Source organism: Schistocerca gregaria, chromosome 8 (genome assembly GCF_023897955.1).
Source record: "Schistocerca gregaria isolate iqSchGreg1 chromosome 8, iqSchGreg1.2, whole genome shotgun sequence".
NCBI lineage: Eukaryota > Metazoa > Arthropoda > Insecta > Orthoptera > Acrididae > Schistocerca > Schistocerca gregaria.
In genome coordinates, this window is record NC_064927.1 from 254418136 (window position 1) to 254431691 (window position 13556).

The following is a 13556-nucleotide window of genomic DNA, read 5'->3' on the forward strand; positions in this document are numbered from 1 at the left end:
CTTCACAAGGATTATGGCTCGTAACTCTGTCTGCATTAGAATTGTACAATATCCATGTATCTGAGGAAAAGGAAACCTTTGACTCTTTCCACATCCCAGAGACTCCTCTCCAAGGGATCCATGGAAAATGATAAATGTAATGTAACTGAACTGGGAGAATCTTGAAGATAGACATAAACTATCCCCAGAAAGCCTTTTAACAAAGTTTCAAGAACTAGCTTTAAACTTGACTCTAGAGATATACTGCAACCCCCTACCTATTGCTCACATAAGGATCATGAGGATAAGATTAAAATAATTACTGCACACACAGAGGCACACAAACAGTTATTCTTCCCATGTTCCATATGTGAATGGAACAGGAAGTAACCCTAATAACTATTACAACAGGACTTGCCATCTGCAGTGCACCTTATAGTGGTTGGTTGAGTATAGATATAGATAAAGAATGAGAATGTTGCTATATTTCAGGTGAATCCTTCAAAGATATAGAGTACGCATACACATACAACCTTACAGCTACATAGTCCTGAATGACTACATTGGATCAACTCTGCAACTCATCAGGTCACAGGTTTGTAGTGTTGAGTGAGGGAAGAAAGGAAACATGGAGCTGGAGGCAGGGTTTGGCAGGTGCACAAGGTGAGTGGCAGGTGTTTGCAATCTCATTCTGACCATAGGCATGGGGACTTGTCTGCTACGTATAATGACGTGGGGGAGTGCACTGGACCAGGGAAATAAAACAGAGGAAAAGGGTGGTTCTAGAGAGGAGGGTGAGAAAGGTGTGAGTGGATGTTGAATGAAACTGGGGTAATGTGCCAGGGGTGGATGCGAGTGTGAAGCAGGCGCTAGCAGTGATTAAGTTCATCCTTTGATCACATAGTCCTCCAGGCCTTAATCTGTTGGATCTGTGGATTGTAATTCATGTTATATAATATGTGTGTGTTGCCGTAGCCTTTTCATATTGTTTTAATGGTATCAATTAACAATTCTGCAATAATAGTTAATAGTAGTAGGTGACTTTCCTTTTCAATTAGAATTACTGAGGTACAATGACATATGGATGTACTCTGCCATGAAATATGAACAAAACACTGTGTTCAGTTACTGTAAATTTTACTTGTAATATATATGATAAATGGAAGCTAATCAGGTCCTGAAATTTGTACTACTCATATTATTTGTTAATGTAATTTTCTTTTTGTGTAGAATAAAAAGTGTCAATTTTTTATAATTTGTAAATGACTTCATTTACTTTCAGTTCTATGATGGACTTTCTGAACGTGATCCGTTATTTGCTGAATTCTGCAATTCATCAGAACCAGAACCTCTAACATCACCAGGAAGCACAGTTATGATTCGTTTTCATTCAGACAATGAAAGCAGTGACACAGGCTTCCAGATTGCATACTCCACAGTCCCAGGTATGTAAGCATTTAAAAACAAATAATTCAATAATATTATTAAGTGTGAAATAGTGAAAGCCTTAACTAAATGTTATGAGATAATTTATTAAAATTTTATAGTGGATTGCACTTCGTCTAACAGTTTTTAACATAATGGTTCCACTAAACTTAATCAATTTCAGAAGACAAGAGAAGCAGATATATGAAAGGTATGCAACCACTGTGTAATTACAGGGTGGTTATAATTAACCTTTTTCTACTTGAGCTAGTGTACACATAAATCTATTTATGTTATGGGTACCCAACTGTATAGGAATGATGTACAGACTATGCACTGGGGGGTTTGTGTATTTAGTGTAATGACTTGCTGTTATGTGCCAATATTGGTAACATGACATATGACTGAACCACCAGCATCACTGTTCATTACGGTTGCAGACTGACAACATGGGCATGGACAAGGTGTGCAGGGCTTTACTCATTAAGCTGTTTTATCAAAACAACAGCAGTAGTGCAGCTGATTTTTATGAGTATTAACACATTGATCATGAGGTTACTTGGTTATTCTGTAACACATTTAGAGCAAATCAAATCAGGCTGACCATTCCAAACTACGTGGCCACCAAGATCACCAGGTTTGAAGCTGTGAGATTTCTGTCTGTAGGGCTATGTGAAGGATGGAGTTTATCAATGGGTCACTTACATACTGTGGAGGTTGAAGATTAGCATCATGAGGCAGATAGCCAACATTCCACCTGAAATGTTTTGGGCAGCAGTAGAGCATTCTCTAGTGTGATTCCAGGCTGTTGTGGATGCAGAAGGCCATCATAGTTTATTTGTTATTTCTCTTCTGAATGTCATTACAAATGTTTTTACGAAGTTTCATTCTTACAATCCCTTGTTTTTGTGGGGGTCCTCTCAAGTAGTGGAAGTTTAATTATAATCACCCTGTACTTATCTCATCTCAAAATCGTTTTCAGATCAGTTCAAATGGTATGAATACATAAAATGCCACAGTTTCTGTAAGTACATTCAAAAAAGATGTGTTTCTTCATAAAAAAAGTAGTTGCTAGTTGGGCCAAGTCAGAATATGCATTATCAACATCAAGCAGCTGTTATAAAAGGTGTCAATATTTTTTTTATCTTGATGTAATAATTAAACACCATAAAAATAAAATGCTAGACACTATTTGTGCCCACTTAAGCCAAATTTAACATATTAAGATTAATGAGAAACACACTTCTTTTTTAAAAGAAAGATACCGCTGTTTGGAGTGTACGAAGTACTGAACAACTGATGTTTACATCTCTATTGCTCATTTAATATTTCATGACCATAATGATATTTATCATAATACAACAGTTGTTTGCATGCTAGAATCTACCCCCATTGAATATTATTACTTGTTCAGCTTTCAGGAATCTTCTCTTCTTGAATGTAGATAGTCAGATAATTTGTAGAAGTGACTAATAAGGTGTATGTGTTATTTTCTTTTGAATTTTTTTGTATTTTCTGTTTTTTGCTTCATGAAAGTTGAGAGCTTGTTGAAGGCCTTTACACTGCAGCATAGGAATGCTAGACAAAGAAGGATATTCTACATGAAAAATATTGTTTTTTGTTTGGTACTCACAATTTAACTAGGAATAATTTTGCTATCAGCAACAAATACCATTAAAGTGTAAATGCACTGGAAAATGAGTAACAGAAATCCAGGACCTTTGAAAATGCTTCTGTAAGATGTCCAGTCATATACTTTACTAAGTATTGTAACTACTGATTTTACTAAATGAATACCTCCTTTAATTATTAGTATATTACTTCAGAGAGGATGAAAGTTTGCAAAATATGTCAGCATTCTTGACTTCATGTCATGTCTTTTTCTATCATCAGGAAGTACATGTAGTTACATACATAACAAAGTATTCTTACTACTAGCCTTTGCTGAATGAATACTTTGGGTACTTTAGATGCATTATATAAGGAGACAGTTCTGTAACACAAAGGGAAATGAAAGTATGAGTAACATGTCTCAGGATCCTCAACTACCTTTTTAAAATAGTTTTCCTAATGTGTCTTCAGGTTCCACCTGTCCATTCCTACTGGTTGTATAACAATGCAGTGGCTGGTTAGCAATAGAGGATGAACTTTTGACAACGCCAGTCATTTGTGTAGGTCAAATGTCAGAAAAATTGTTAAACAAATGCCAACCTACAGTGCCTTAAAATGTTGTTGTTAATGACACAATCTTTTGATGATTATTAATTATTAATTTTGGTTATTATTTAGCTTTTTAGGTTTGCCATAGTTAAAATTCATTAATAAAAATTATGGTTGATATATTTTTGTTGGGTTCAAGCCTATATATGGAACGTGCCATTTACTAACTTGCCACTGGATTATTTTCTGAGCCTTGTAATAATGTATTGCAATTAATAATACTTTCTGCATTAGCTAGCATAAGACCATGATTTTAAAACCAGGGGATAACGCACATCTTTGGCTAGTCTTAACACAGTTCCTCGTAGACAGTCATTATAACATCAAAACCATAAAATATTGGCTGCACTACATCTGCACTGTGAAGGAAAATATTTGTATTTGTTGTGCTGATATGAGCACTGCTTGAAGGAAAAGGTTTAAATTCAATTTTTACACTTCATGTCAGTGACCTGGTCGATCAGGCACTGCTAGATTGTTTTGCTGTTGGCTTGCTATGAATGCAGATATTTGACACAGGGCTCACAAAACTACAGAATAAAGGCATGAAATAACCAGTGTAAAACAATTATTCATTTTAACAGTTAATTCATTACATATATGATTACAGACATGATATGGCTACGTAATCTATTATCACATCTACCAGAACAAGAGACAATGAATCAGAGAAGGGGAGCATACATTGTCTTCTCTACATATAGAAAAATCATAGCTAATTATTCTCATTAATACAATTACCATACTATGCCTATACAACACACATTGTTTTGTGGTTCAGTATATTAATAAGTTTTGCAAAATTAGCTATTTTTGATAATAGGTTTGTCCATACATGGACGTGATGTGTTCTGGTAATTTCATACAGTCTCATATTATTTTGTCAAATTGCATATTATGATGACATATAGGGCACCATAAAGCCACTTAGCATGACCATGTACACAATTTAATTGAGTTTTTAGTGGTCATTCTACTGGCCTTCCTACAGTGCATACAGCAAGAGAAGTGTTCTGAAAGTTGACACAACCTTGGCACAAGTGCTTCGCACATCCACAACAGCCAATCAGATTGTGAGCCTTTGTTTAAGTTACCGTGGCAATGCCCCAGTGTTGCCGTAGTGCTGGGTGACCACTGTTGGCTCACTGCCTGTCCTTGTCGAATACTGGCAACTGCGCTGCCAGCTGTCAGAGCTCTACTCTCAACATACAAAGTATACACAGTTTCACTGTTGTTTTATTGATGTGTATTACACTTTTTCACTCTGAAATTATCCACAAATGATCGTGTATAATATAAACACAATTAGTACATTTACTGTTCTTTCATATAATAACATTGTTTGTCATCAAGTCATTTATCATGAAATTTCAGACTTTTGATTTGTATTGGTTATCAACATTTTCTGTGGTTTACTTTGTACAGTTTTTGCAGCTAAATTATTTGACCAGTAATAGTTATTGCTTGATACTGTTTAATTGTTCAGTTACTAATGCATTCTAATGCTTGGTTGGGATAAAGATCTGATGGCGTAGGTCATTTCTATTATGGCCCTCACATTCGAGCGCTGTTCAAGGGAAAAAATGACATAAAAGAAAAAATCCCCTGAAAGGGCTTATCTTCATCCTAGTAAATGCACTTCCCCGAAAGGGCTTATCTTCATCCTAGTAAATGCACTGGTTCACTAAGTTCTCAAAAATTATATTACTTTCAGAGCAATGTTATTGTAACATTTAAAATTAATCTACATATATGCACATATATAGAAATCTCATTTGCATATGAGTAAGTTCATGTCTTTGGTTTGAAAACTATTTACAATGTTTCACTGTCGAGATTGATTCAGAATTATATGCTTCAAAAGTTGTTTCTTTGTGTCTATCTTCTCTATTGTTGGGGTCTTCTCTGACAAGGTTAAAGGTATGATGCTGGATTCTGGATTGTAGGTTCTCTGTCGAGATGTTGCATAATGTCTGGCTGGAACAAAAGGCAGAACTCCAGATCCTCCACAAATGACAGCTTGGCTACCGTTTCTGCTGCTCATGTGCCTTTGTCTCACACTGTGTACCAGTACTGTTATTCTTCGCTTCTCTGGCATTAGTGTTCATGAAATCATTCAGACGTGCCATTAGACACTGATTAATGCAGATGTTATGTGCTATGGAGGGAACACACATAGGTTAATTATTTATTATTGTTCACTTAGGACCAGTACTGCAGAATATTTGTCTTGGCACTACATTTCACACTTCTTCTGTTGTGCTTTCACACATTGTCATATGTGCTACATACAAGTCAGTATTAGTAAACACACATTGTTTTGACAAAGTTTTTCATGTTTGATAGTTCACAGCTAGTGCGAACTCGCAGCTACCCCACATCTCAAGTACATTCAACGGTGCAATTGTGTGTTGTTGCCACTGCACTACTGGCAGAAGTATGCTGATTGTTGCCTGGGAGTATTTTCAAGAAGTTCCTAGCACATTGGCCACAATCCTTTACGTATGCCACCACTGTCTCACAGTATTTACTTTTCTTGTGCAGTAGTTAAGGACACCCAGTTTTCATGCCACAGCTTGATTTTATGAATAAATACACTTATATTGTCATTTCGATGTAGTCAAGTTCTTAAAATAATGCCCAGTATTCGCTCTGTCCTATACTAAGATGTGTTTCCTTTTTACTTATACATTCATTATTTCACTGTTTAGTAACTCTAACTCACTTTACTATAAGTTCTTGTTAGTACACAAGCTGCATGGCTATGTATAAATTTTAATGTATGGAGTTTTTTGTCTGTGTTCGTCTTATGGACAGAAAGACTTCTTTTTTTTTGTATCCACATGATATACATAGGTCTGTACCTTGCCCTAAATATTCATGCTGGGTTCATATATTTGTACACCTGTGCCAAATACTGTACCGCAATATTTATGTCCTGGCAATGGGCTGGCCAGACTTTACAATAATTGCCATAGTTTTTACAATCCCGTATGTTATTACTAAATTTTAAAATTCATATCAAAACGTCTCCATTAGGACAACAGTGTATGTTCCTTGAATTTCATGAAGCACAAGCATCCTGACACTAAAGTGTAATTAGTAACACAGAAGGGGAAAATACATCCAAATGATGTTGTATGTACTGATGGCACATACCCTTCCTACTCTAATTCATCTCTGAGGATGCACAAAAGATATCTGGTTCTAAATACCTCTTTTCATTATTTAGCATTTCTTATGCAGACTGACATGACTATAATTCCTCAACACATATCCTGATTATAAATAAATGTATTAACATTGCAGATACATTAAAATTTCAATGGAAAATTGTGACGTACTGCTTAAGGCAGGTTGACTTCTGTGATTTCAGCTTTTGTTCAAAACTTTCTTTTCTCTTGTCTACAATGTATATGCTATTTTTATGACATACACTTCATGGAGTTTTACTCAAGGCTGTTCATGTTCTCAGATACTTCTTCTGGCTGATGGCCAATAAGTTATTAGTACAAACTAATAGCAAACAATAGACAGATAAAAATGGTGCATCAAATATTTACTGTATTAAGCTTACATGTACTATTTACAAGTTTTATGTGTTATGTACATATTTCTTAATATCTTTATATGGGTAAAATTGATTGACTTTGCCAGTTTTGATGTCAGATAATTCATATTGACATCCATGTAGTATCCAGAATGTTCTCGAGTTGGAGTCTTGGTCTGGCACACAGTTTTAATCTGCCAGGAAGTATCAAGATCCATGTAGTATGTTGATAATTTTGTGTGGACCTGCAAATAACAGTTACCATTTCTTACTCTTTCTCTGTAATATGGGTGGCTTTGGATGACATTTCAGTAATACCAACTCATTCTTTGCTTTTCTTGGTGGGCACATTGAGACAAATTAACCAATACTTCAGCATGGATCTAGTCTTGCTGCTTTGCCTGCCTAGGTAAGTGTGGTGATGGACTAAGCCATTCTTTCCTATCCACTTTTCCCATCAATACCTCAGCTGGTGCATATCCCGTTGTGACAGGAGGTAAGTTATTATGAATATGAACTGCCCAGTTCATATGATTGTTAGGTACGTATGTCCTCATAAATTGATTAAATTCTTTAAATATTCTATCAATTGGGCTAGCCCCAGGGTGTAAGATTATTGCTTGTTTGATTTCTTTTTCTTTGAGGAATAGTTGCCTTTTAAAACTGGAAAAGTATGCAGCAATATCAGCCATGATTGCTGATCTTAGGTATGTAATTCTTCATGTGCCTGATCACATCAATAGTTTTAAATATATTCAGTGCATATAACTTTATGTATTTTTGTAAAGGTATGAAATATGGCATGCAGATACGCAACCCAACTTCTGGCCGTTGGTAAGCAACCTATGAGATCAATTGATACCAACTGCATTGGATTTATGGGTATGGCTGTATGCAATACATTCTTGTTTGATCGGTTCATGTGTTTTGCCTTTTGGCAGATGTCACATGTTTGTATAGTACTTTGTACATGTCTTTTTAGATTATTCCTGTGCTGATACTGTTTCATGATAGTCACACAATTTTTGTACCAACATGCCCCCATGTCATGTGCATATACCATATTAAGTCCTTGAAACAAGTTTGAGGTACACCCTTGAGTCTCAAAGGGTGCAGGTCGGACACGAGAGGAACATAAATCTTGGAAGAATCGCTATAACACTTGTAAATTGTTGTAGCTGTATTGGAAAAGTACCAGAGCTCCAAGTGATAATAGAAAGCACTAATGCTGAAATTGTTGTAGGCACTGAAAGCTGGCTAAAGCTGGAGATAAGTCCAACAGAAATTTTTGTGAAGGACCCAATGGTGTTCATGAAGGATAGGCTAAATACAGTTGGCAGTGGCATGTTTGTTGCTGTTAGAAGAATTTATCTTGTAGCAAAATCAGAGTCAGTGGTTCATGTGGGTTAGTATGGGTAGAGGTCATTATTGGCAACCAGTATAAAATAATAATTGGCTCTTTTTACTGACCTCCCAAATCAGTTGATGCAATTGCTGAAAGGCTCAAAGAAAGCTTGAGTCTATTTCAAACATGTATCTGACTCACACAGTTTTAGTTGGTGGTGACTTCAATTTAACATTGATATGTTGGCAAAAATACATCTTTAAATCCTGAGGTATGCATAAAACATCATCTGAAATTCTGCTTGATGCATTCTCTGAAAGTTATTTTGAGCAGTTAGTTCATGAGCCCACTCAAATAGTAAATGGTTTTAAAAACCCACTTGACCTTTTAGCAACAAATAATCTTGAACTAACAGCGAGCATAAAAATGGATACAGGGATTAGTGTACACAGGGTTGTCGTAGTGAGACTGAATACCCTAACTCCCAAATCCTCCAAAAATAAATGAGAAATATTCCTATTCAAAAAAGCCGATAAAAATTTGATTGACATCTTCCTTAGACAGAATCTCCACTCTTTCCAAATTAACAATGCAAGTGTAGAACAGATATGGCTTGAATTCAAAGAAATTGTATCAACAGCAATTGAGATATTTAACCTAAATAAACTAACAAACAGCTTGAGCTGTACACAAAACAGGACAGAACTCTGTTGCAGAAACAATGAAAAAACCTTGACAAATTGAAACAAACACAAAATCCCCAAGATTGGCAATCTTTTACAGAAGCTTGAAATTTAGCACGGACTTCAATGCAAGATTTTTTAAATAGTTTCCACAGTGAAACTTTGTTTTGAAATGTGGCAGGAAATCTCAAGAAATTCTGGTCATGTATAGTATGCAAGTGGCAAGACACAATCAATGCCTTCTTTGCATGATAGCAATGGAAATACTATCAATTACTACTAAAGCAGAGTTACTAAGCACCGCCTTCTGAAATTCCATCACCAAAGGAGACGAAGTAAATATTCCAGAATTCTAAATAAAAGCAAGTCTTCCAGTCCAGACTGAATACCAGTTAGGTTCCTTTCAGGGTATGCTGATGCAATAGCTCCATACTTAACAATCACATACAACCATTCGCTCAATGAAAGATCTGCACCCAAAGAATGGAAAATTGTACGGGTCACACTAGTACTCAAGAAAGGCAGTAGGAGTAATCCACATCATTAACTTTGATATGCAGCAGGATTTTGTTACATATATTGTTTTCGAACAATTTGAATTACCTCGAAGGGAATGGTCTATTGACACACAGTCAACACAAATTTAGAAAACACCACCATTCTTGTGAAACAGAGCTAGCTGTTTACTCACATGAAGTGTTGTGTGCTGTTGACAAGTGATATCAAATTGATTCCATGTTTCTAGATTTCCAGAAGGGTTTTAACTCTGTACCTCACAAGTGGGTTGTAATCAAATTGCATGTTATGGAATATCGTCTCAGTTATGCGACTGGATTTGTGATTGCCTGTCAGTGAGGTCACAGTTTGTAGTAATTGACAGAAAATCATCGGGCATTCCCCAAGATAGTGTTATAGGTTGTTTTCTGTTGCTTATCTATATAAATTATTTAGGGGGCAATTTGGGCAGCAGTCTTAGGTTGTTTGCTGATGATGCTGTCGTTTATAGACTAGCAATGTCATCAGAAGATTTAAACAAATTGCAAAACAATTTAGAAAAGATATCTGTATCATGCATAAAATGGCAATAGATCATAAATAGTGAAAAGCGTGATGTCATCCACATAAGTACTAAAAGGAATTCGTTAAGCCTCAGTTACATGATAAATTAATCAAATCTAAAGGCCATAAATTCAACTAAATAAACAGGAATTACAGTTACAAACAACTTAAATTGGAAGGAACACATAGAAAACGTTGTGGAGAAGATGAACCAGAGAGTGCAGAACACACAGAAGATGCAACAGATCTACTAAAGAGACTGCATACTCTACACTTGTCCATCCTCTTTTGGAGTAAAGCTGCACAGTGTGAGATCCTTGTCAGATAGTATTAACAGAGTACCTCAAGAAAGTTCAGAGAAGAAGAGCATGTTTTGTATTGTCAAGGAGTAAGGGAGGCGGTGTCACAGACATGATACAGGATTTGGGGTGGAAATCATTGAAACAAAGGCATTTTTCCTTGTGGCAGTATCTTCTCACAAAACTTCAGTGACCATCTTTCTCCTCCAAATGTGAAAATATTTTGTTGATGCTGACCTACATAGGGAGAAACAATCATTATAATAAAATAAAGGAAATCAGAGCTCCCATGGAAAGATATAGGTGTTCGTTTTTTTCCGTGCACTGTCCAAGAGAATTATTGTGAAGGTGGTTTGATGAACCCTTTGCCAGGCACTTAAGTGTGATTTGCAGAGTATCCATATAGATGCAGATGTAGATGTAGATATATGGTTACAGACCTGATATGGCTATGTAAGCTGATCACATCTTCGAGAACCAGAGAACAAGAAGAGGAGAGTACATTGTCTCCTCTGTATATAGAACAATTATAGATAGTAATTCTCATTAATACTACCATAATATGTCTATACGACTCATATCATTTATGATTCAATATATTAATAAGTTTTACAAAATTTATTATTTTTCCAGAATGAGATTGGAAGGTAGGAGATGAGGTGCTGGCAGAACTAAAGCTGTGAGGACAGGGCGTGAGTTCTACTTGGGTAGCTCAGATGGTAGAGTACTTGCCCGCGAAAGGCAAAGGTCCCGAATTCGAGTCTCGGTCCGGCACACAGTTTTAATCTGCCAGGAAGTTTTATTATTTTTTACAATAGTGTGTCCATATATCCACATGATGTGCTCTGCTAATTTCATGCAGGCTTATATATATTCCATCGAATTGCGTTTTATGACAACATATGGGGATGCCATAAGTCAAATATTTCAACATGAAAGCCAACAGAAAGTATCTAAACAAGTGACCATGAATGCATTAACAAAATTACAATTTCAAAGCCTTTTTAAACTCTTTTGTGGTGCAGTAGTTGAAATTCCAGGCTGAAAACAAAAAATAGGAAAGGTACCTGTTGTGATAGTGCCACGAGATTTAACAGTGCCGCCACGACAGTACGCACAAACGGCGATAGAGGCGCTCCGCAAATCGGCCGAGCGTGGGAGCGCCACCTAGCTACGAACGGCGCCAGCCGCATGTCACGGCACGGCAGTCGAATACAAGAGACTGAGTTGTAATCATGTGATCAGCTATTGTTTCTAAGAGAGAGTGTGAATATCCATGCAATTATTGTGATTAAAGGTTATAACACTTTTTGGCGATGAGGTCGGGATATTTTCACTGCGTTGTGGATTTGCGTGTTCGTGACGGGGCACACATGGAACAGCTTATGCAAGCGCTCATTGAACAACAAACACAACTGACGGCTACTATTCAGGCTCAACAAACACAGCTGACTGCAGCAATTCAGGCGTTGTCGACGTCACTTACTCATCGTCTGTCTTCCTCTTCTCCGCCTCCATTCCCTCCTTACGACGAGGCCACTGAAGACTGGGAGGATTATGAGAAGCGTTTGCGGCAACATTTATTGGCTTTCGGCGTTGTCGACGCTTCTATGTGTAAGTCGTTATTTCTATCTCGGATTTCCCCTCGAGTCTATCGGCTGCTATCTCAGTTAGCCCCTCTGTGGGAACCTGCCTCCCTGTCCTTCCAAGAAATGTGTGACTTATTGTCTGCCTATTACCAAAAAAACACCCACGTCGTTGGTGCCCGCGTGGCGTTCTACTGGTGTCGTAAACAGCACCATCAATCTTACTGGGCTTGGGCGGCGGAACTACACGGTCTGAGTAGGAAATGTCAGTTTGTCACGGACACACATCACGAGGCTTATGCTGACTCAATGGTTAGGGATGCTATTTTACGGCTTGCTCCTGATAAAGAAGTTCGGCAACGTGCCCTCCAACTGCCAAACCCGTCGTTGTCGGAAGTTCTAAGCATCGCTCAATCCTTTGCAGTGTCTCACGCTGCTGGCACGCAAATCGACGCGTGGTGTGATGTAGGCGCTGTACAGTCAACTCTCGCCATGGGCAATTTGCCTGTTTCACAGGAGAACGACGATGTGGCGGTGGTTCACTCGCGTCAACAATGTCGCGTTGGGCCGCAACGCTCGCAGCGAAACCAGCAACCACAAAAGCCGGTTCGTTACGCACTTCCTTCTTGCCCCTGTTGTTTCGTACAGCACGACAGGGCAGTGTGTCCAAAACGTTGGGCCACATGTAATTCATGTAGGAAAAAAGGCCACATTGCTTCTGTGTGTCAGTCCCATGAAGTTCCTGTCGACGAGGACGAGGCGTCGGACATGGATGTTCACTGTGTGGTTTTTCAAACATATAAGTTGTTTGTTACTGTTCGTGTTCTGAATAAAGACGTCCGCATGCAAGTGGACACTGGCTCTGCAGTAACTCTCATTAATTCTCACACGTATTTGGAGTTGGGCTCCCCTCCTTTGTCTCCAGTTACACGAAATCTGAGGACTTATAATAAACAGAAAATTCCTATCATGGGCCAGTTTTTGCTTCCACTGCCTACAAGTCTGTTGTTCGGCACCTCACGTTTTATTTGGTGGATCACGCGGGCACTGAAAACCTGTTCGGTTATGATGCTTTCCAGTTGTTCAGGTTCTCCATTGATGATGATGTGCACCTCATATCTGAGGATATTCCGTATCAACAGCTGGATGGATTGTGTTCTGAATTTACGTCCGTGTTCTCTGCTGGTCTGGGTTGTGCCAAGGATTTTGAAGCCCACATTACTCTTAAACCTACGGCTCGCCCTAAGTTTTTCCGGGCACACCCTATTCCGGTGGCGTTGCGTGAACCTGTCAAGGCTGAGATAGACAGGTTAACAGCTTCAGGGATTCTCCTTCCGGTTACCTCCAGCGAATGGGCATCGCCGATCGTGGTGGTTTCTAAACCAAACGGGAGTCTGTGATTGTGTGGTG

The 13556-nt window shown here is 37.9% G+C and overlaps 1 protein-coding gene across 1 annotated transcript in view; it reads left to right on the forward strand.

The window, feature by feature from the left end:
• The window catches only part of LOC126285431 (cubilin-like), a 1398426-nt gene that overhangs the window by 332582 nt on the left and 1052288 nt on the right, over positions 1-13556 (forward strand). The window contains exon 17 of the mRNA XM_049984811.1: positions 1262-1424. Within this exon, the coding sequence (XP_049840768.1) occupies positions 1262-1424 (163 nt within the window). The remainder of the gene's footprint in view (positions 1-1261; positions 1425-13556) is intronic.